Source organism: Morone saxatilis, unplaced genomic scaffold (genome assembly GCF_004916995.1).
Source record: "Morone saxatilis isolate NCDOM2014 unplaced genomic scaffold, NCSU_SB_2.0 Contig3, whole genome shotgun sequence".
Classification (NCBI taxonomy): domain Eukaryota; kingdom Metazoa; phylum Chordata; class Actinopteri; family Moronidae; genus Morone; species Morone saxatilis.
In genome coordinates this window covers 19,006,724-19,027,227 of record NW_023339873.1, presented here as the reverse complement: position 1 = coordinate 19,027,227, position 20,504 = coordinate 19,006,724, and the positions used below count along the sequence as shown (strand labels likewise).

Genomic DNA, 20,504 nt, shown 5'->3' with positions numbered 1-20,504 from the left:
GAGAGAGAGAGAAGAGAAAAAAGAAAGAAAGAAAGAAAGAAGAAAGAAAGAAAGAGCGAGAAGAGGGCAAGAAAGAGAGAAAGAAGGGAGAAGAGAGACCGCGGAAGAAAAGAGAGAGAGAGAGAGAGCTTGCAGCATTCCCTCTGGATTAGTCTCCTATCTGAAGGAGGACCAAACATATTGACAGTCCAGGGTTTGCTCCCAGGAGTAGGTGAATGCAAGTGTGTGTGTTGCTGTAATGTCTTAGCAAGCCATTGGCTGCCGATACACAAGCTAGGGATTCCAAGGTGGAAAAGGTATGTGTGTGTGTGTGTGTGTGTTGGTTGTGTGTGTGTGGTGTGTGTCTGTGTGTGTCCATCTAGAGCCACTTGGCCATAGATGAGACAGTAAATGTTGGACAGTATTATTCTGGTCCACAGGCCTCCCAGTCTAGTGGCCTGAAACAGACAATACCAACTGAGGCAATTTCACCAACACTAACAATCATCTCCAACAATGTTTTCCATCATACTTTGGCTCCCAGCAGCCCGACATGTTAAACACATCAACACCCCAAATGTCCAGTTTTCAGGCAGTATTTTGGTGTGTTTAAAATCACTTTAACCAGCTCCACCCTCCCTCATTTGAAGCAAGATTTCTAATCCAATTGATTGTCTTTGTGTTGTCTTGTGTTTTCCAATTGAATGCATTAAAAGAACAACAGTTATTATACAGTGTCTATGGATGAGTATTCTGAAGTTTGAAAAAGCAATAAAATACTGGATGACAGCAGGCTAACCACACATACAAATGTTGTGCCTAAGTTCAGTCCTCTCATTGTGTGACATCAAACTTCATATAAATATGCAAAAACAAGAATGAAAATGTACAATTAACATTTGACTTTTACATAACCCGCTTTCATGATTTTACTACTTTACTATCTTTAAAGTTTTATTAATGTTGTGTTTTTTAACTAAAGTAGGCCTAATCAAAAATCCAGACAGAAGAGGACCAGATGTTCAGACACTACAGTGTAGATCAGTGTAACAGGCGGCCAATCAGCAGTCTGTCTGATATAGATTCATTGCTTTGGTCCGATCCCACTGGATCAGAGACAGAGGGAGTATTGTGGTCAGGAGGGACAAAGTTTGAACAGACAGAGGCCAAAGGCTGTATGAGATAATCTTATTCCGCTCGGGTGACCCTTACAGATTTATATTTCAATGACTAATTTATAGTTTGTGTTTAAAGTTCATGAAGTTGAATTTTAGAGCCTGGATGCAACAAAGCCAATGCTTTTAAAAGCAGTAAAGTGTTGTGACTGACCTTCAGAGTGACACAGATGACGTTGAGAGCATCTTTAATCTGTGGATGTTGAGTCCCATGAGCCAACTCCTCGCACAGCCAGATACCCAGACTACACAGAGCCACACACCTAAAACAAAACGTATATAGTATGAGAAACCTGTGAATACATGCTGCTGTTATACACATACAGAAATACATACACATACAAAGAGCCACACAAATGATGTATACTGATTCAATGGACACCCAATTTATACACACACCAACCAACAGAAAACAAAAACACATTGGCAAGCAGTGAACAGAAACAGGTGCAGTCAGATGGTCTAACACTTACCTAGCAGGAGCAGAGGGTTCGTCCCTGGCAGAGGTCAGGATGGTTTTGATAACATGCTCCTAAAAAACAAAGCATACAGACAAACTCAGTTTATTTGCCTAAAACAATACAAAGCACTGGTTTTGCACAAGTGTAAACCCACTGTGATGTCACTCACTCATTACTGTTTTGGAACCAGAAGTAACCATATTTGGACAACAGCATGGAGCTGGTAGGTGACGTACTGTGAGTTGGGCTGTGTACAGATAAACAGCACAGTCTAGTTTTACAGTTTTATGGTGTTTGCGCTGGGAGGGACTCGCTGGCGAATGACTCTGTCAATCATAAGGCTATTTCCCACGCCCCCTAAAACTCACCCTGCATTTTCATGTATTTTACTCTAAATGGGCCATAATTTACAACATGAACATCAGTGGCTGTATTTGAAGGAAGGACATTTTGCCACTGCCAGTCCATTACAATCGATTTCCTTCCTTTTCGTTTGAGGTACTTATTGCATTTGGGCCTTCATTGACCAGTAAGTTCTGTCCATATGTGAAGGGCCCACACACAAAGTTAACCTTTTCTCCGGGAGTGTATAATGAAAAGACTGATTAAGTGCTCAAACACTCTGATTGTTTTTCAGATAATGAGCAAAGTGATTCTGGGACTTACATTACGGAGGTGTTAATATACATGAAACACAAACATGCTGCACTAAACATGGACAGATACAGACTTACCTACACACACCCTCAGACACATTCACACACTCACTGATCCCGTCCCTCCGGTCAGTGTTAATGGCCGCTTACTGATTCAAAACGAGTTTCTGCCTTGTAAGTAACCAGTGAGCGGGCCTGAGTTGCTACCACGCATGGCATTAACGGTTTATACAGCAACAACAACAATAACAACATTACTCCCATAGCTCTGGACTGTTACAAGAATGACTGATGAGACATTAACCTATTAGTTTGGTTTCCGAGACCCCCTATGGATGGCAGAAATATGTATTACAAGGTTTGGACTGACCTGGATTACACACAAAGTAGATAAAGTTTGGTTTAAGTGTCTGACCTGATGCTTTGGTGGATGATAGTTTTAAAGCATGCTGACTTGTTTTGATTTGGTGACAGTTTTTTGGCATTATTCCTCTCTTCTCCCTAATCTACAGTGGTTTACAATTATACTATCACAAAGAATAATGATACTACCGAAGGACAGAGGCTTTATGACTTTCCCCTCAAACCGAAACTACTATTGCTTCCACCTACCTTGACGTCAGGGAACTTGGTGAGCACCACGTCAGCTGTGGTGGGATGGAGGGCTGGAAGCTCCCCATACAAGTTGGGAAAACACACCAGAGATCCAAGCAGGATCTGGGCCTCTACTCTTGGAGCCTGGGAAGTAGAGGGAAGGATAAAGACAAAAAGAAAGCATAAAGAAGGATAGAAGAAACGTCACATCCACTGTATGTGTCAGCTTGTACTGTACATGTGTGTAAACAGGTCTTACATTTAGTGATGAGCAGGCGGTGACTCTAGAAGCTGCAATGATGAAGTCCAGGATCAGCATGGTGGCTCCAGGTAGCCCGATACTGAAGAACCTGGGACTGCAGTGCTTTATAATGGTGTTCACAATGTCCTGTAGACACCACAAATGCTGCTTTAAACACACTACAGCTGGAGTACATTTACAAATAAGCCCATATTCCATTCCTTAATCTTAAGCAGTGTAAACTTTAACTCATAAACATTATACATTTTGTTTATTAAGGAGTACAAGAGTGATACAGTATTTAAGTACTGTAAAAATGTTATCTTAACATAATAGTTTTTGTAAACTCTATAATAAAATAGGTTTGTTTGTGTATTGTCTTTAAATGTATTTTTTTGTGGTTCATATTTTTGTTACTTTCATAACACTTGCACACACACTCTACCTGGTCTTGGTGCAGCAGTCCTTGGTGCATGATGTTGTAAAAGTGTGTGAGAAAATCTGTGTTTGGGGAAACATCTTGCCGTCTCTTCATGATCCTGCAGATCAGCTTGTTACGGCATGAAAAGCTTCCCCTGGGCTTCGGTAACGCTCTGTACAGCATTTGGGTGGCCTGTTAGGAAAAACACCCACACAGACACACACGTAAGCATAAACAAGTGAAGTAAAAGGTACAAGAATAAAAATGGTTCTCATACTCCTGTGTAACTAGATCTCAATGTAATGAACATCAGAGGTCCTATAGTGATCCCACAGTCACACCTACCTTAAAGAGCCAGGGGGTGAGGATTCTCAGGGGTGGGATCAGAACAGGGGGAGGGGGTGACGACTGGTTGTCCAGAGAAATGCCCAAATTATCTCTTATCTGAAAAGAAAAGTGTCATTTTTACACAAAAAACACAATATTTATAGAAAGTGTTGTGTCATAGTTGTGTGTGTCAGTATGCACCTTGGCCAGGTTTTGCCACAGTTCACACAGATAGTCGAAGACCTGAGCATGGATCTCTGGATCTTTGATGCTATTGACATCCCCCAGGATACCCAGCATCCTCCGCCACATTACCGTGGCAACATCTGCGTGCCATCCAGTTAGAGTGCCACCCGCCATCACACTGCAGTCCTCGCTGGGGAACTCGCTGGTTTCTAGAATCAATCAATGAATCAGTCAGTAACCCCAGCCTCTCATTCACAGCTGAGACCTCAGCAGAAGGATGTTTGAATGTCTGTGTGAGTATTACCCAGGTCATCAGGTGTCTGCAGGACAGAGTTGTGGAGCTTCTGGTCCAGCTGTAGGTGTGTATGTGAGTGAGAGTGTGTGTGATCAGTGTGCTCTGCTGTCAGTGTGGCAGGGGAGGGCGTCTGGGAGCGAGAGCCCCCAAGGGAGTGCATGGGAGATGCACTCTCAGAACCTGGACAAAGAAATATACAGTACACATGACAAGGAGAAAAATGGACATTTGAAAAACAAGTCCTGCACAGTTTTTTTTTTTTTTTTTTTAAAATTGAGTAATCCAGGAGACTGAATTCTTTGCCAATTCAGCCAGTTCAGGAGTTGTCAGCCAAATTGTAAAACCGCTTGTTAGAGTAACAATATGTAGCCGTTTCATCACATTCGAGAGAGATTTCAAAACCTATCCACACAATTAATAATAATAATATGTAATATTTAGGCTGTTGGTTTGTGTGCACATGAATATTACCCTAATAAGCCATTTCACAGCAGCCATATATCTGCCATGTAAGATGGTTAGTGACAATAAGTAGGTATAACACAGGTCGTTACCAATGACACTAATTAAGGTTCTGTTGCATCAATTGTAGCAGAGCCTTTTCAGTGAGCCAACATGGACAACTGCAGCTTCCTGACTCTGTTTAACTTGAATAGACCAGAACCTTAATTAGTGTCATTGGTGATAGCTGTGTTTACCCTACTATTTTATGTTAAAACAGTAGCTAGAGAGATCTATTGTCATGTTTGTCATGTGCGTACCAGTAACAGTGACAGTGTGGCTGAGGCTGCTGGTCTCCGAGTCGAGGTGAAGCGTTGTCAAACTGGCTACTTCATGTTCTTCGCAGGCCACACCCCCTCCCAGGCTGTCCTGATCCAGGGAACTACCTCGACCTCCGCCTCCCGATCCAGCTCCTCCTCCACATGCTTCCGAACTGAAAGTAAAATCTGCAGAAGAAATGTTGACCGTTATACATCTATCAGGGCTTATATAAGGGTTTTATAAGGTTTCCAAATTAAGGGAAATCATGGTTTCCCCCTAGATTTATGTTAAAGGTAGTAATGGTGGTAGTGATAGTGTAAATACCTTGATCCAACAGCTTAGACATTCCTTCATCAAGATAAACTCTTTCATCCGTTATTTCCATCAACATAAAAAAACATACGTACGGCAAAACCTCAAATTATGATTTATATATGCTTCAGTTTGTATGTATTAGGTGTTTCATTCCTTACTTTCAAACTTGCAGGTGGAGTACTGAAAGGCATTAAAGGAGTCTGACTGGCTGTCTGAGCTGATGACATCAGAGCCGCTGGCACTTGCAGGTGACGTCCATTCAGAGGGAACGCCCGGATCATCGATGGGACGGAGATCATCTGAAGGACGGGATCCGGGACTCTGGCCTGCCTCTAGGAGCTCCGGCAGGTCCCTGGGAACCTCCAGACTTCCTGGGCTGCTGCCACGACGGCCCTGTGTATCGCAAAGACATAGCAGTTTCAGCTTCTCCGTTTTATGACTCTGAACCTCAAATCTTGAATCAGTGTGTATGTTGTACTCACTGCTGTCCCTTTGGCCCTCAGTCTCTCTTGGATAAACTCATCCATGAGGTCGGAGAAGTTTGGGTTGGTGCTTCCTACGTCGCTGGAGACTGGACGAGCCTTCTGTACCACCTCTTCTTTGTTGACTAGAGGCAGACAGACAGGCAGATGTATGATGATAGTCAAAGACAGAGTACCCACATACACACAGAAATTATGGAAAAATGGATTCACAGTTACACACACAGACAAGTGAGATGTTGACAAATACATATAGAAAGAAATGAATAGACGATGGTAGACAGTGACAGATCCATACTCACATAAAACACCTCAAACACACAAAACTGAGAAATAACATTTAGGAGTTTGTTAGATATAATCAAGTCTGAATTGGTGACATTGGTGACAAGTCCATTAAAACAGATTATTTGTACTACCGGTCTATTTATAATTGAGTTTTTGTTTTTAATTTAGCCTATCTACTTCCTTTCTAAATCTGATAGTTAAGTGTTCAGATATTATGTGTTATTAAGTGTCACAATATCCACAACACTAACTGGAGCTTCTCTCTTAATTGTAAGAGCAGTCCTGATGTGTATGTACTGTAGGCACTGAAGTTAGCAAAAGATTGGTTGTTAAAATAAAAAGCCACAACACAGCAGGCAAACCCACCAAAAAAGCAATGCAGGAGTTAATTCACACCATGCACAGATAGCGAGAGAGAGTATCACCTTGTTAGGTCCAAACAGGCAGCATATCAGATGCCTACATTAGTAGTTATGGTTACTATGAGTTATGTTGCTGTTAACTTGGTAGCAATGGCAGCGGTCGGTGTGAGCATCCATCAATCCCAAATCAGATGAGAGTGAATATGCTGCCTTAAGTATTAACCAGGTAATCTGTAATACCTGAACCTGTGGTTGATAAAGCGGACAGAGCCTGGTTATTTCCACAGCCCAATACCAGGTCTATGATCAATAAAGCTCAGAAACCTGGAAACCTCCAGTCTTACACCATAACCACAGAACAAGACAGTTTTCTGTCATTTAAGTTTTAACTGCCTATTAGAAGGAATCAGCAGCTTGCTGCTGTGAAAATATGGACATAATTGAAATAAGCAGCAAAGAAACTTAACTTTATTAACAACATCCCCAAATTGAATTTTGTTCAAGTTAACTTAGCTGACTATTTTCAAGCATCCTCCCTTACAGAAGGTTATTCAGCTATCCTTTTTAGCCTGGGTGTGAAAATACCCTGAAGACAGGCGTGTCTATATGTAGCCTATTGGGCTGTAATGGTTATTTGCCATGACATCACCAACAACAGGAATGAGACATGTGTGACAATATGTTGGCCTGAACTACAAGATCCCAATCTGTTTCTCAGTTACATAAATCTATCAGTAAAGGCCCAATAAATTAATACTCTTATGTACACATATACAATGTATTTCACACTGGGTCTACAGCATGAAAGGGTTAACACTGTGGTTCAAGTAAGAAGTAGCACTAAGCTGTGATGTTAGCTGATAGTTAAGAGTTACATTTCACACAACCGTTGCCCTCTAGCATGGCTTTACAGAATTGACAACTTGCCTCTGCGGGTCTGTACAAAGAATACTTGCATGTTCTGCATGTGCTCAGCCCATGAGGATGAGCCCATTCCTGTGTGAGAACTGCTGTCCTCTTATGGAGTTCAGTGTTTAACAATGACTCCCCAAAGCTCTCAAATGCAATAATGTAAGCTTTCCTGCTAAGTAACTAGCCACTGAGGAACTAGTCACTGCTATTCTCATAAGAGAGATAGTTCCGGATCAGAAACAACACAAATGGATTATGCTACAACTCTGATAGCACTGCGCAGAAGAGCAGATCAGAGAACTGACAGGTGACAGGTGGTAGTTAAAACCTACTGATCTGCCGAGTTTAGGGTGAAAACCCTCAAGCTTCATTGTAGTTCTGCAAAAAAGGTAGCTATTGTGAGGATGCAAATAGTCTTAAGGAGTGCAACATAGCCTGCAACACTCAAGCGGCGGCACCACTGGAACATAAGCTTCACTGTCAATTCACTTCAATTAGGAATGGGAAGATGGCTCCCTTTCATAGGGGCATTGCCCATGTGGTTGTGCAAGTTCATTCTAATTGGCTGAGCATAGACATGCAACTTTTTAGTGCTATGATCTGTGAAGTTCTGTTGTTAAGATCCACCTGTGTTCATAGAACAAGGATTATGCATAACCATCAGCAGTCATACAGATCAAGTAGTTCAACACAGAGACAGACAGACAGACAACCAGACAGTCACTGCACATAATATCTGGTTTTAGTTTGCATGGAGTACCAGATGATTGGAGTTTGACTAAATTCACAGATTCAAGTAAAGTTGCTGTCAATAGTGTTGATCCACACAAGAATGCTGTTTCAAATTGAACTATCATATCAAATAATTCTGGCGTCTAGTATTATTGCAGCAACATCCACACATCTGGCACAAAAGTCAACAAATCAAACAAACAAACGATAGCCAACGGTGGTAGCTACCATTTGGCAAGCAAGACACCTGAATAAATTAAGGAAAGGAAAAAATGTGGCTGCGCAACAGTATTTCCACATCAATACAGATTCAGCTGATGAATCACTGTGCTCACATCAAACATCTGATCCGCAAGACAAAATAACTTGAACCCAGTTCTGCAGTGTGCTGCCCTGAGAATTAGAATGAATAGAAAAAGGGTATTTGTGCTGCTGATTCAAATGTGGACTTTACCAATAATCATGTTTGATATTATCTTGTGGCAGTGTACAAGGCAAATAACCATTCAAGATTGTTAATTTGAAAGTGCATACCTTTTCTTATCCATTCAAATTCTATGGGTGTACCACTATTATTAAGACGGCCATTCTCACATATGGTCTAATGCTGCATTCTAGTGGTCTGAGAGGGAACTACAGCAATATGGTAACAAATGTAGAAACTAGTGTTTGCTCTTGTAAAATAATTATTCATTTACCTTTAACTTTCATATCTGCACATTTAAATGTAACAAAGCTCTAAGGGAGTTTTCTATAAGGTAATATAACAGCCAGGTATGTTTTCTTTTTATTGTTGCTTTTATCTTTTCTATGGGCAGTTGTGTTTTTCTGTGGACTGCTGTTTCCTCCTGTGCAGCTGAAGAAAGGCCGGAGTCCAGGGAGGAGGCGAAGGAGGCACGACGAGGCCGCATGCAACATCGAGGAGAGGGAGGAGGAGGTGGAGAAGAGGGGAAGGAGGAAAGTAGGTTAAAATCCCAAAGCCCCAAAGAAAGAGGACAAGAGGAGGGGGGAGGGGGCTTCCGAGGTAGAGGAACAGGTATGGGAGGAGGGGGGTTCCTTGACAGGAGGCAGGCTGGAGGAGGGGCTACGTTCAAGAGGAAGCACATCAACAGGGAGTTTGAATTTCAGTCCTGCAGCAAGATGATGAGTGTCAGCCAAAAAACATCATTCCATCATAACAAACCAGTTAAAAACAGCCAAAAAGGAAAAGAGAGTTGTTGGTGTTTGTGTGTTGGTGCGAATTGGTCTTTCCAAAGTAGCTGTTGTTGTTGTTGTTGTTGTTGTTGCTGTTGCTGTATCTGTTGTGTCCTTTGTGAGCGCTTCGTTCGTTGCAATCCTCACCTGGCGTAGTCGTCTTTCGTCCAAAGTAGCCCAGGACGTGGGAGTAGAGGTCTCTTAGCGATGCGTCACCCATGGCGGCCCGGCCCTGCCGCTGTGGCGACGAGCCTTGGGATGACCCCTGACCCCGGGGCCGGGGCTTTGAGGACAGAGCGTGAACCACACTCTTGTAGACGCCACCAAGGAGAGCCCCCTGGTGGTGTCGTGAGGCAGTGCTGCCGGGCTCCTGGGAGCGAGAGCGGGAGGCTCGAGATCGCAAGGCAGAACGTCCCAAACGGCCACGCACCCCTGACGACACGCCAGAGAAACCTGAACTGCTTAAAGACGCCTCTGAGGGAGCCTCAGAGCCCAGGTTTGATCCCACACAGGATCCAGGATGTTGCTTGTCCTTGTCCCCTCCAGTCCCAGCCCTGCTTTCCAGGCCTCCAGCAATTGTGTTCCCGCTGTTATCCGTTACAGTCCCAGTGGCTAATTTCTCATGAGCTCCTGCTCTATGGCTAATCCCAGCTACAGAGCCAAACTTACCTGAAGCCCCTGCTCCCTGCTTCGCACCTGACCCTGCCCCAGCTCCGGCCCCGGACCTCTCCCCAGCTGAGTGGCTGTGTGTGTGGAAGTGACTTAGGCGGCGCAGCCGGGCTTTCCAGTGGGCCTCTTTACTCTCAAGGGGATTGTGGAACTGGACTGACTCAGTCGAGGGCCGGAAGCTAACATGAACCCCACCAGAATGGTGCCTTTTGGTGCTACTACGGGACATCTTGGCCTTAGCTGTGTCAGAAGTTTGGGCACTTTGATTTGAATCGGTGCTAGAATCTAATGCGTTGTCTTGTCTAATTAAACTGGACCTTTCTTTTAATGCTGCTTCTTTATCATCCTCTTTCTCTTCTCCCATTTCTCTCGACAAGTCACATTTCCCTTCCCATCCTGCTGCCCTTCCTGTATTTCCTACTCCCCTTTTCTCCCCACTGTGTCTTTCTAAGCTAGCACTCCCCCTTGCATTGGGTGACGGCCACTGGCACTGCAACTCCAGGCATTCATAGATGCTCCGCTGCTCTGCCTCATTCTCCTCTGTTGAATCCACACTGCTATGTCTCACAGATTTACTTACCTGTCTGTCCTGTTTACAAGTCTGTCTGTCCTCTCTCACCACCTGTCTTGCCTCTCCTACCTGTCCTGTGTATTCCATTTGTGTTCTAGCTACCCCTGTTTGCACAGGCGTAGGTAAAGTTACAACACTGTTCTCGAGTACATGACCAAGACTATCTTTATCTCCTGCCTCTTCCTTCCTTTCACCTCCTTTGTGAGTGAGATAGTCCCTAATAGAGGAGAATAAATCATCCTCCTCCTCTACCCCAGCCCCGATCTCACCCTCTTCTACATCGATTTCCTTTTCAGATGAACAGGCAAAGGCAGAATCCCAGTCACTTACCCAATCAGAACTAGAGCCTTGGCTTTGACAGCCAATCTGCTGCCAGAACTGGTCATAAGAATTATCATCATCTTGTCCCTCTGAGGACGAGACAGCACCATCATTAGAAAAGGTAAAAGGAGTGGGAGAGGGAGAGGTGGGGGGATGTGGGAGTGGTTGAGCTGCGTGGCTTTTGGCTGCCAGTAAGGAAGAAGTTGTGGAGTGGAGGTGGGGGGAATTTGGGATCGAAGCGGGATCCCTCAGGGGGTCTTCACCTTTGACCCGCTCTGCGATGAAAGGCTCCATGACGTCAGAGGCACTGCTGCTCCTTGCAAGGGACGAAGGGGCCGGAGCATCCAGGTCACAAGCCACTCCCTGGAAGACCTCAGAACAGGAAGTGGGAGGGGCCTCGTCACTCTGGGAGGAGTGCCGCATCCGAGAGGGACGGGATGTCAGCGTGATTGGCGGGTCCTCAAGGTCTGGTAATTGTGGGAAAATGGAGAAAGGGAGTAAGGTTAGTGGAGGGGAAAGTGGGAATGGATATATGTAAACGCACACACAGACATACACTCACTTGTAGTGAAGACCAAAAAAGTTACCAAAACAGAAAGTATTATAAATATGACCTTCTTAAGCATCACAACATTTCTGAAGTGGTTAGACAAGGCTACAAGACAATTTACAATATATTTGTATTATAGATTGGTTAAAAAAAACAAAAAAACAAACAAACAAGCCCCCCCCCAACACACTGACTCTGTGCGAAAGAGTGAGTGCTGAAGCAATCTGATATATGGTCTTTAATCAAGTCACTACATCATAGTCATTAGTTAACTGAGCCTAGTGAGATAAATGTAAACTGGATTCATATCAGACGATCATATACAGTAGTATAGTAGTAGTTAATTATCAAGCTGGGATGAGAATCTGTTGTTAAGCCCTGGTATAAAATAAAAAGTTTCCGAGAAGTAGAAACTGATAAACTCCTGGATGGTAACTGTTGTTGTCATGAGTTGACCACCTTCCTTTTTTAAAGTCAAAATCGGTATCCATACAATGGTGCCACATTGTAGATACAGCTGACATATCAGAGCAGCGTTTATGGTGGCAGTTTCTTACAACTTAATCAGCATTAACCAGCAAACACTGAAGACATTTATACACAAAGACGAAAAAAACACTTCCCCTTTAAATGCCTGCTTTAAAACTATTCAAAACTTTGAGCAGAAGGCCTTTGGCCATTCTAATAGCAACTGACTTGTAGTGATATGAGCAATAACTATCCTTTGAAAAGACAAAGGACATGCACTCACTCCTTGTTGAGAGATGTTAACCTCAATCACATATTTCTGAATTGTAAGAAACCCAAATCCATTGTAGTAGAGTTTTTTCATTGCCTGTAGAGACATTTATTATGACCATATGTCTGTTTTCTCTTTGGTCGGATGTCAGATGGTAAATAAATGGAAACTCTTACACAGCTATAATTATCTATCACAAAACAAAACACACACACACACACACACACACACTATACAAAAAGTATAATATAAGTAAAATCACTCTAGAAGACGATATGATAAAGTAAAATCATCACCATCATGTCTATAGAAAAGAAGGAGAGGAGTTAAGTTAAATGCCATCACAAGAATAAATGGCATCAAATTAAAGACCACATGGCATCAGTGATGGGGAGATTGGCGAGAAGGGCATAGAAATAAGGGAGAACTAAATGCTTGTAATGTGCAGAAAACATTTAAGAGTTAAATACATGACAGAGGGACGAGCATGTGTGCAGGTTAACAAGCAGAGAAACAAGCAAGCCGACAGGGAAACAGGTAGGCCAAGTTTCATGCAGACAACAACAAACATAGACGCATGACGTTCTCCATCTACCTGTAAAAAATGTACAATTCACATCGAATAGTTAAATAATAGTGAAATATTTGTAGAATAAAGTCAAAATGACAGATGTCCTTCTTTATATTGGCTAGGCAATATTTCATTCTCTCACCATGCAGAACTCAAATGTACCAACTAATGTTAAAATCATGACAGTAACCATAAATAGCTCTTCATTCTGTATTTTCAAAATGACAAAAATGGTCATTCAAGTGCTACAATATGCCTTGATCATCCCTTTATCACATGCAAAATATCAAGCAATGCTGAGGAGTTTATTGCACAGCTTCAGGAGAATGATGCATCTTGGATGTTTAAGCATTTCTCAAAACCACACTGATAACCCCAGTACAGGTCAAAAATGAGCTAAAGGGCTATATGATTCCTGATGGACCACATGCAAACTGTTGCTTCAGTAATGACAAACAGATGGCCGGAAAAACTAGATGAGACGACAGGCATAAAGTTTCAGTTTTTGAGAGACGTACAGACAAGTAATGTCTCCAGGCAGAAAGGCAGGCAGGCAGACCGGTAGTGCGAAGAGTGTGTACCTGCCAGCTGGTCGGCAAGGGGGGGTAGTAAAGGGTGGTGGTGGTGGAGAAGGACAGGAAGAGGCGGAGCCAGAGCAGGAGCACTCTTAGCACTGCGGATAAAGGCTGAGGACAGCAGAGAGTCCCCCGTAGAACAGCTACGCAGGGCTGAAGAGGTGGGAAGAACAGATAGAAGAGACAGAGAGAGTATAGGGGGGGAGAGTGTGAGACAGAAAAGGAGTGCAAAAAAGGGAATAAAAGAAAGAAGCAATAGGAGACAAGTAAGGTGAGGACGGGAAAGTGAAAAGAATGAAAACAATGAGGTATCAAAAGTATGACCACAATGGAGCAAAGACAGAAAAACACAAGTTAAATTGAGGAAGTGTTGGGGAAAAAAGAATAAGAGACAGAGACAGGTGAGAATTAATAAAAGAAAGAAATTATGTATGGGGTTGAGGCAAAGCAAGACAGGGAAAGAGACAGGGAAGGTGAAGGAGGAGTGATACAGGGTTAGCTCTGGAGGAAAGACAGTGAGAGGCTGATGGCAGCTTGGCACTCTGTAAAGCTTAAATCTCCTCCCGAGACCATGATACACAGGGGCAGCATGTGTTTTAAGGTTAATGTGTTAACTTGCAGTCACAACAAAATAAGGTTGTCCGTGTAAGTGTATGATTTTTTGCGAATACGCAATTGAAAACTACTGCACATACTCCTATTTCTCACAGGAAAAGCCAAGGGTTCTGCAGGTTTCAACAGGTCAAGATTTTTTAAGACCCTTATTAATGCAATGTAAGACCTATTTTACGTCCATACTGCCAAAAGAGTTGCAAAGGATATGATGGAAAAAAAAAAGAAAAAAGTATTGGTTTCATGTCCGTTTTGTTTTGTTGCTGTTACAGCACGATAAATACAATTTTTTGCCAAAAAAACAGTTAAAAGCGATGCTGAAAAATGCAGAAATAAGACCTGTCAAAATCATATTAAAGACCTTTTAAGGCCTAATATTCTGATTATTGGATTTGAGACTGCGGACACTCTGAAAAGCACACTTTTAAAGTTTGTACAAGTGCTGCTGAACCACATAAAATGCACTTACAGGCCCAGAGAAGCTGCTTATCTTTGCACCTGTCCTTTTATTTAGGGGTATTGAATATATTATGCAGACTTTTTCTTCTTCTTAGCACTACAGGCAGTGCTAGCTGGTAACAAATAAGAACAGTATTTGTTTTCCTAATGTGGCTAGTCTACAATATTATTATTTCAATTTTGGCATTACAGTTACAGTTTTTCATATCTTACTGGGTCCTAAATATCCCCATTAGGGTTGGTTTTCAACATCCCAACTTCATCTTCTGACTGACTGTTTATTATGAGTTGTCATCATCTTGCTCTCAGCTTGTACTGGTATTTCAGTACACTGTGGTGTTATGACCATTTTCTTCACACCAGTGGCCAGAGTGGAAGCCTTCACATAAACAAGACTCTACTGAGGAGGAGGTATGACAGTAAGCATACACCACAACTTCCTGTCTGTCAGGCAAGCGGGAGGAGAAACGTGGAGGAGGTGTCAAGTCTCACAAAACTGACTTGAGAAGAAAGAGAAGCTATTTGCAGTGCGCTTAAGAGACAGGGTGCTGCTTTTTTCTAAGTGGCCTTCCTCTTCAACACTCACATGCCAGCCAGTTTAAAACAAATACACACAAGAATTTCTGGGAGTCTGTGCCATGAACATGACTAATAGCAGGTTTTCCTGGCCTTTAAACTTGTAATTCCCACATGCACAGGAGGACAGTCATCTAAAGAGGATGGATACTGACCTACAGTCTTCTGGCGGACAATACTCCTGGCCTTTTCGATGCCTGGTGAGCCAGCGGTGGTGGCGCTTCGCTGCCTCATGGCTGCTGCCTGGCCTGGTTGGTCTCTGCTCCAGCCTTTAGAGAAGGAACGATCCACAATCTGCCGCTGGCCCTCCGAACCTATACCTGGTGCAGATGGAAGGAGAGGGACAATATTTGTTGTATTGTTATTTTGTTGTGTATATAGATTATAATTATATTCAAAAGTTACAGTTGGCTGGGGATTACATGTCAAACACAACTGTCTGTATTTGAGTTATTGCATGTTTTTAAGGTTCTCTTGTGACAGACCCACCTTTTCCTTTATGTTTCTTCTGTTTTTGTTCACTGAGTTTGTCCAGAGGCAGCTCATTCAGATCAACACTGTACAGGTTCCTGGCCAACACCTAAGAGACAAACACACACGCACACGTGCGCACACACACACACACACACATTTATGTTGCCACACTGGTTAAGACGGCAACATTCCTGACTTAAACCAGAGCTTAAGGCAAAGAGCTTTTCATATGCTGAGGGAGAATGGAAACATGCATATGATAAGTCTCAGTCATATTGACAACAGAGCATGTGAGAGATATAATCAAAGCCAACACAGAGGCGACTTGTGACTTGTTTGAGAGGCAATTCATTAATATCAACGTGTTCATTTCTTAGTCAAGGCAGTGAAATCAAATGAAATATTTTGTGTCAATTAATTACTTAAGTAATTTAGCTGGCTCACATCCATACACAGTGTAAATATAATGCTTGGACGATAACCTGATTAAAATAACTTCCAGTACCTTGGTGAGCGTCTCCATGGTGAGTGACCACTCAGTGACCAGTTCATCCCAGCAGGTAAGAGAGGAGAGAACGGAGAGGAGGTCGTCCCACAGTTCTCTGCTGATGTAGACGTTTAAGTTCCCCTTAATCCAGGCTACTATCAGTGTCTGTACAGAAAGAGGGAATGAAATGATAAAAAGTTATCTTGTATTGTATTTCATATCTCTACTCATCCAAACTAAATACTAGTCAGCTGGGTCTGGGTATCTGGACCTTATTATGCTTCATTAGGGTGTTCAGCAATAGCTTTTAATAATAAAAACACACCCTTGTGCAAGCAGGACCTCTTTTAACCAACAGTAATAACATTACTGTATTCTGACCAGAAGAGATGAAGGCAGCCTGATACATGAGAACCCAAGACCAAGATCATATTCAAATAAACTACTTCATTATATGATTATAACATCACCATTAAGGCATCATGTGCTTTTACATAATTTATACCGATAATAGACAAAGTACATCTTTGTTATGCATTTGTAGCCAATATGTTAAGTATTTAGAGCCAGTCTGTCTCCCAGAAGCTGTGTTGCTGTAAACAATAGCAATTTCATTATGAGTGCAACAGCGTTCCTATTCACTCTTTCATTTTTTATGTACCACAGAGACAACTCTGTCTCCTTCTACCACAATGATGATAATACTCTGGATAATACTGTACAAAAGTCCATCTTTGGTACCCATGAAAAAATATCTGACCAGTCTAATATATCATAGTGATAAAAATTTACCTGAAAGATAGGTCCAGCCAGTCTGCCTGACAGTGTGTTGTTCTTTTTGCCCTGGGGCATGATGGATGGAGGTCTTTTCATCACAGATTCTGTCACCCTCAGCAGAACCAGTAAGATCTGTTCCCTGCAAACAAATACATGAGCAAATACAAGCAAGCAAATGTGACCAAACCACGATTCTACTGAAATGTATCATGTGTCTTTGCAGCTTCTTTTTTTCTTTTACCATGTTTTCTGGTCCATGGTCTCATGCATGACAAGGCTGCGGTAGATGTTCAGGACTCGCTTGCACATGTCCACATGCTCCTCTAAAAGGATCTTGATGTCATTTGCCGGCTCCAATAGGAAAACGTTGGAGGAGTGGGTGATAAATACCTGAAAGGAGACAAGCATTTGAGATGTTCTAAGAACAGTAACGAGACACTGCAACAATGAGACTTTTTTGTGTATGTATGACAGACATCAGACATTTTAAGTGCGTGAGGACCTGTAGTGTAGTTTGAACTCCAGCATGAACACTATACTCCAGCAATTCACTGTCAATTGCCTTGTTCATTCCCTGTGGAAACAGAAAAAACAGACAGACGCTGAAACAAAATGTATTTTACTAATAAATATGTTGAAATTGGAATGATTGAATAGCATAATGTACAAGTATGAGATTGGTACCTTTTATTAGAGACCGACTATCAAAATCTTACTGTTAATGAGCTGGTCAGACTAACCCAGTTAAAATCACTATACAAAGATCCGTTCACATGGCCTACTTTTGTTTTAAGGGTTTTCGAATTCGATTACTAATTTCAGGTACTTCCTCACCTCATCTTCCTTGTCTCCGAGCTGAGAGCCTGAATCCAGACTGCCGCCTGTGGCTATGGGATAGGGGCCCTCATCTGGCTCCTTCATGAACACTGGCCTATCCTCCATGGAGATCCACTCCTGGTAAACACGGACCACTTTACGCATCGCTGCAGCTTCGCACATGGGAAGGAGAAATGCCTGTATTGGTACAGAGAGACATAAATATTAACAGGTAATTCTTCACAACTCAGTGTAGTGATTATGTTTCATTTAAAGCATCCTCCAAAGAAAGATACTGGGTAGCTGTAAGATAAAGTGCACAGGCATATTGTATGAAGAACAGAAAAACAGTGATACTGCACATAAAATCATATATAACCTTAATGAAAGCATTAGTCAAAGATTTGACACTTAAATTTCCCACTCCCTGAAAAATATAGTTATTATCCTTCACCTGTCTGAAGATCTCAGTGATGAAGTTGACGTTGGTTCTGGAGCTTGTCAGAACTCTCCTCACCACCTCCATGTCCGTCAGCTGCTCTTCATCCATGGAGCAGAGCGAGGAGGAGCTGGGTTCCCTCTCTGTCAATGTTGATGTGTTGGAGTGGCTTTGTTCAGGCTCGCCCCCAAGCCCTGAACCCCCAGATAGCCCCATGCTGCCTCCGCCTGGTCCAGATGAGCAGCCGCTACCTTCCAGGTGGCTGTCAGACCGGATCCCGCCTCCACCACTGTCATCTGAGCTGCCTGCAGAGCGAGCTGCCAGCCCGGCTGCTGCTCGCTGTAGGTAAACATTTTAGTTATAAAACAAGGCAAGAAAATAAATAAAAATCAAAATACAATGCCCCATATTATTTGTAGAGATTTCATAAGTAACAATTTGTCAAGTTGTCAGCCATGTGTAAATCTATTGTATTAAAAATATTGTATTTAATATCCTTTTTAGTTAATATCACATCAATCTTTTACATTTGCTGCTTTAAACACTTGAAGTCTAGTAGCCTTTTTTTTTTAAAGCATAAACCCATAAAGGAAGTGATGCCCTGTTGAAAAACAGGAGTTCACATATTACTAGAGAATACAATTTAAAGCTCTAGTAATATGTTGATTAATCTTTTCAAGAATGATTCCAGTTTGTTCAATGTGATTATTTTCAGTTTTCCTTTGTGGTCTAGAATTTTGAAAACTGAATATTTTAAAATGTTTTGGACTGCTGGTTGGTTGGACAGAACAAAACAAAACATCTACTGCAAACATCTACTAAAATAAGTGTGTGTTACCTGTATGTTCTTGGGAACGTTCTCTCCTTCTGTTCCTGGGATGTGTGTCTGTGTGTTGGGTCGTGGCTCGAGCCAGAAAGAAACCAGCCAGCGGATAAAGATGACTCGGGCCTGAAGGAAGCTCTCCTTGGTACAGTACAGCGTTTCACCGCCATCTTGCTCCCTCCGCACCACACTGTAGTAGGGCTTAGGACGCATCGGAGGCACGTCTGCAGGGAAAGAGGATCTTTATTTATGTGGTCTAGGGTTACAGTAATAAAAAATTACCATTCAGTGTGTTCCAATGGGCCACTGGATTTCCAGTATACAGCAGCTATTAAAGACCTAATGTAACTGACCCAGTATTGGATTGTAGAGGCTTGTTTCCATGGCGAAGTTGGGAAAAATGTGAGGAAGGTAAAACTTCCTGAAGTGACCGAAGAGGAAACTGAAGCCACGTTCATGGTTCTCTTTACAACGCCACTCAAGAGACTTGGCCTGGTGGAAACACACAAAAACACACACACAAAGACAAACAAGTCTGTGTTACAAAGAGAGCATTACACACACAAAATAGGGTCAAGCGGAGAAGAGCACCATTGTTTTAGGGGAGAATGTTATCAGTGTGTGTATGACTGCATGTATGTGTGCATGTGATAGCAGCAAGAAGAGGAAATACAAAGTCTGTCAAAAAGGGAGAGTTGTATTTGAAGAAGTTAGTGATACCAGGAAGGGATCAGATGAATAATTAATCTACCATCAAGTTCCCATATACATCAGTGTCAATAGCTGAGAAACCCCAATAGCTATTTTTCCCCATATGTTTAGCATTAGTGGCATTAGTGAAGCATCGCAACATTTGCAAAAGTGTAATTATGTAGTGTTAGCTGTGTTAGTAAGAAATTATGATAATACCTGGTTTACCATGTATTTGAGTAGAGCTTCTAAAAAGTAAGCAGTGAGGTCTTCCTGGTTCTTGTCACCTGACTGAGGAGGAACCAATGGAGTGATCTCTTCTGGGGTAACCTGAGCTGCAGGGTGGAAAGCAGGGAGATTTCATGTTTACATCACAATGAATACAGCAAAATATGTTGATGTTTGTCTCATTTCTGTATACATCTGTGATATATCTTGTCAGGTGCAGTGAATGGCTAATTGTATTTAATGATAGCTGTTTGTTGAGCCCATTTATTAACCTGACCCCACTGTGTTTTTGTGTGTGTTTTTGTGTTTCTTCTACTAACTCTCTGTTAAACTCAGCGGTGGGTTGATCAGAGTGTCCAGGGTGCGTGGGGTCCCATGGCAAAGTGGAGCTGGGAAGCCAGGAATCAAACAGGCAAACATGCAGAGCTGCTCACGCTCTGCATTGCTCTGTAATGCCTGCATCCACAGCAAGAACAAACGCACTCCTTCACGACGAATCTACAATGTAGATGAGAGAGGGAGAGATGAGGCATGACGAGAAACCGTATTGATTAGATATTACTAGTGTATTGTTTTCAACAACTTTAGACTACACTTCTCACAAACCTTATCATTAAGATGAAGATAGCAGCAGATACATTTGTTTTAAGGATAAGAAGCTAACACCAGATTATGGCTAACTTCTTATGGCTAAAGTGTAATTTAAGCAAAACCAATTCTTCAATTTTCACTAAATATTTCTTTA

The 20,504-nt window shown here is 42.3% G+C and overlaps 1 protein-coding gene across 1 annotated transcript in view; it reads right to left on the bottom strand.

Moving 5' to 3' along the window:
* The window catches only part of ralgapa1 (Ral GTPase activating protein catalytic subunit alpha 1), a gene marked incomplete in the record, with an annotated part of 55,530 nt that overhangs the window by 29,918 nt on the left and 5,108 nt on the right, over positions 1-20,504 (bottom strand). Inside the window, 24 exon segments of the mRNA XM_035674017.1 lie at positions 1,309-1,417; positions 1,628-1,686; positions 2,884-3,009; positions 3,125-3,253; positions 3,552-3,719; positions 3,873-3,971; positions 4,056-4,249; positions 4,345-4,515; positions 5,097-5,282; positions 5,571-5,805; positions 5,895-6,019; positions 9,530-11,410; positions 15,181-15,345; positions 15,515-15,605; positions 16,005-16,151; positions 16,779-16,902; positions 17,005-17,153; positions 17,266-17,337; positions 17,598-17,777; positions 18,034-18,357; positions 18,857-19,065; positions 19,195-19,333; positions 19,751-19,866; positions 20,080-20,257. Coding sequence (XP_035529910.1) covers positions 1,309-1,417; positions 1,628-1,686; positions 2,884-3,009; positions 3,125-3,253; positions 3,552-3,719; positions 3,873-3,971; positions 4,056-4,249; positions 4,345-4,515; positions 5,097-5,282; positions 5,571-5,805; positions 5,895-6,019; positions 9,530-11,410; positions 15,181-15,345; positions 15,515-15,605; positions 16,005-16,151; positions 16,779-16,902; positions 17,005-17,153; positions 17,266-17,337; positions 17,598-17,777; positions 18,034-18,357; positions 18,857-19,065; positions 19,195-19,333; positions 19,751-19,866; positions 20,080-20,257 — 5,376 coding nt within the window.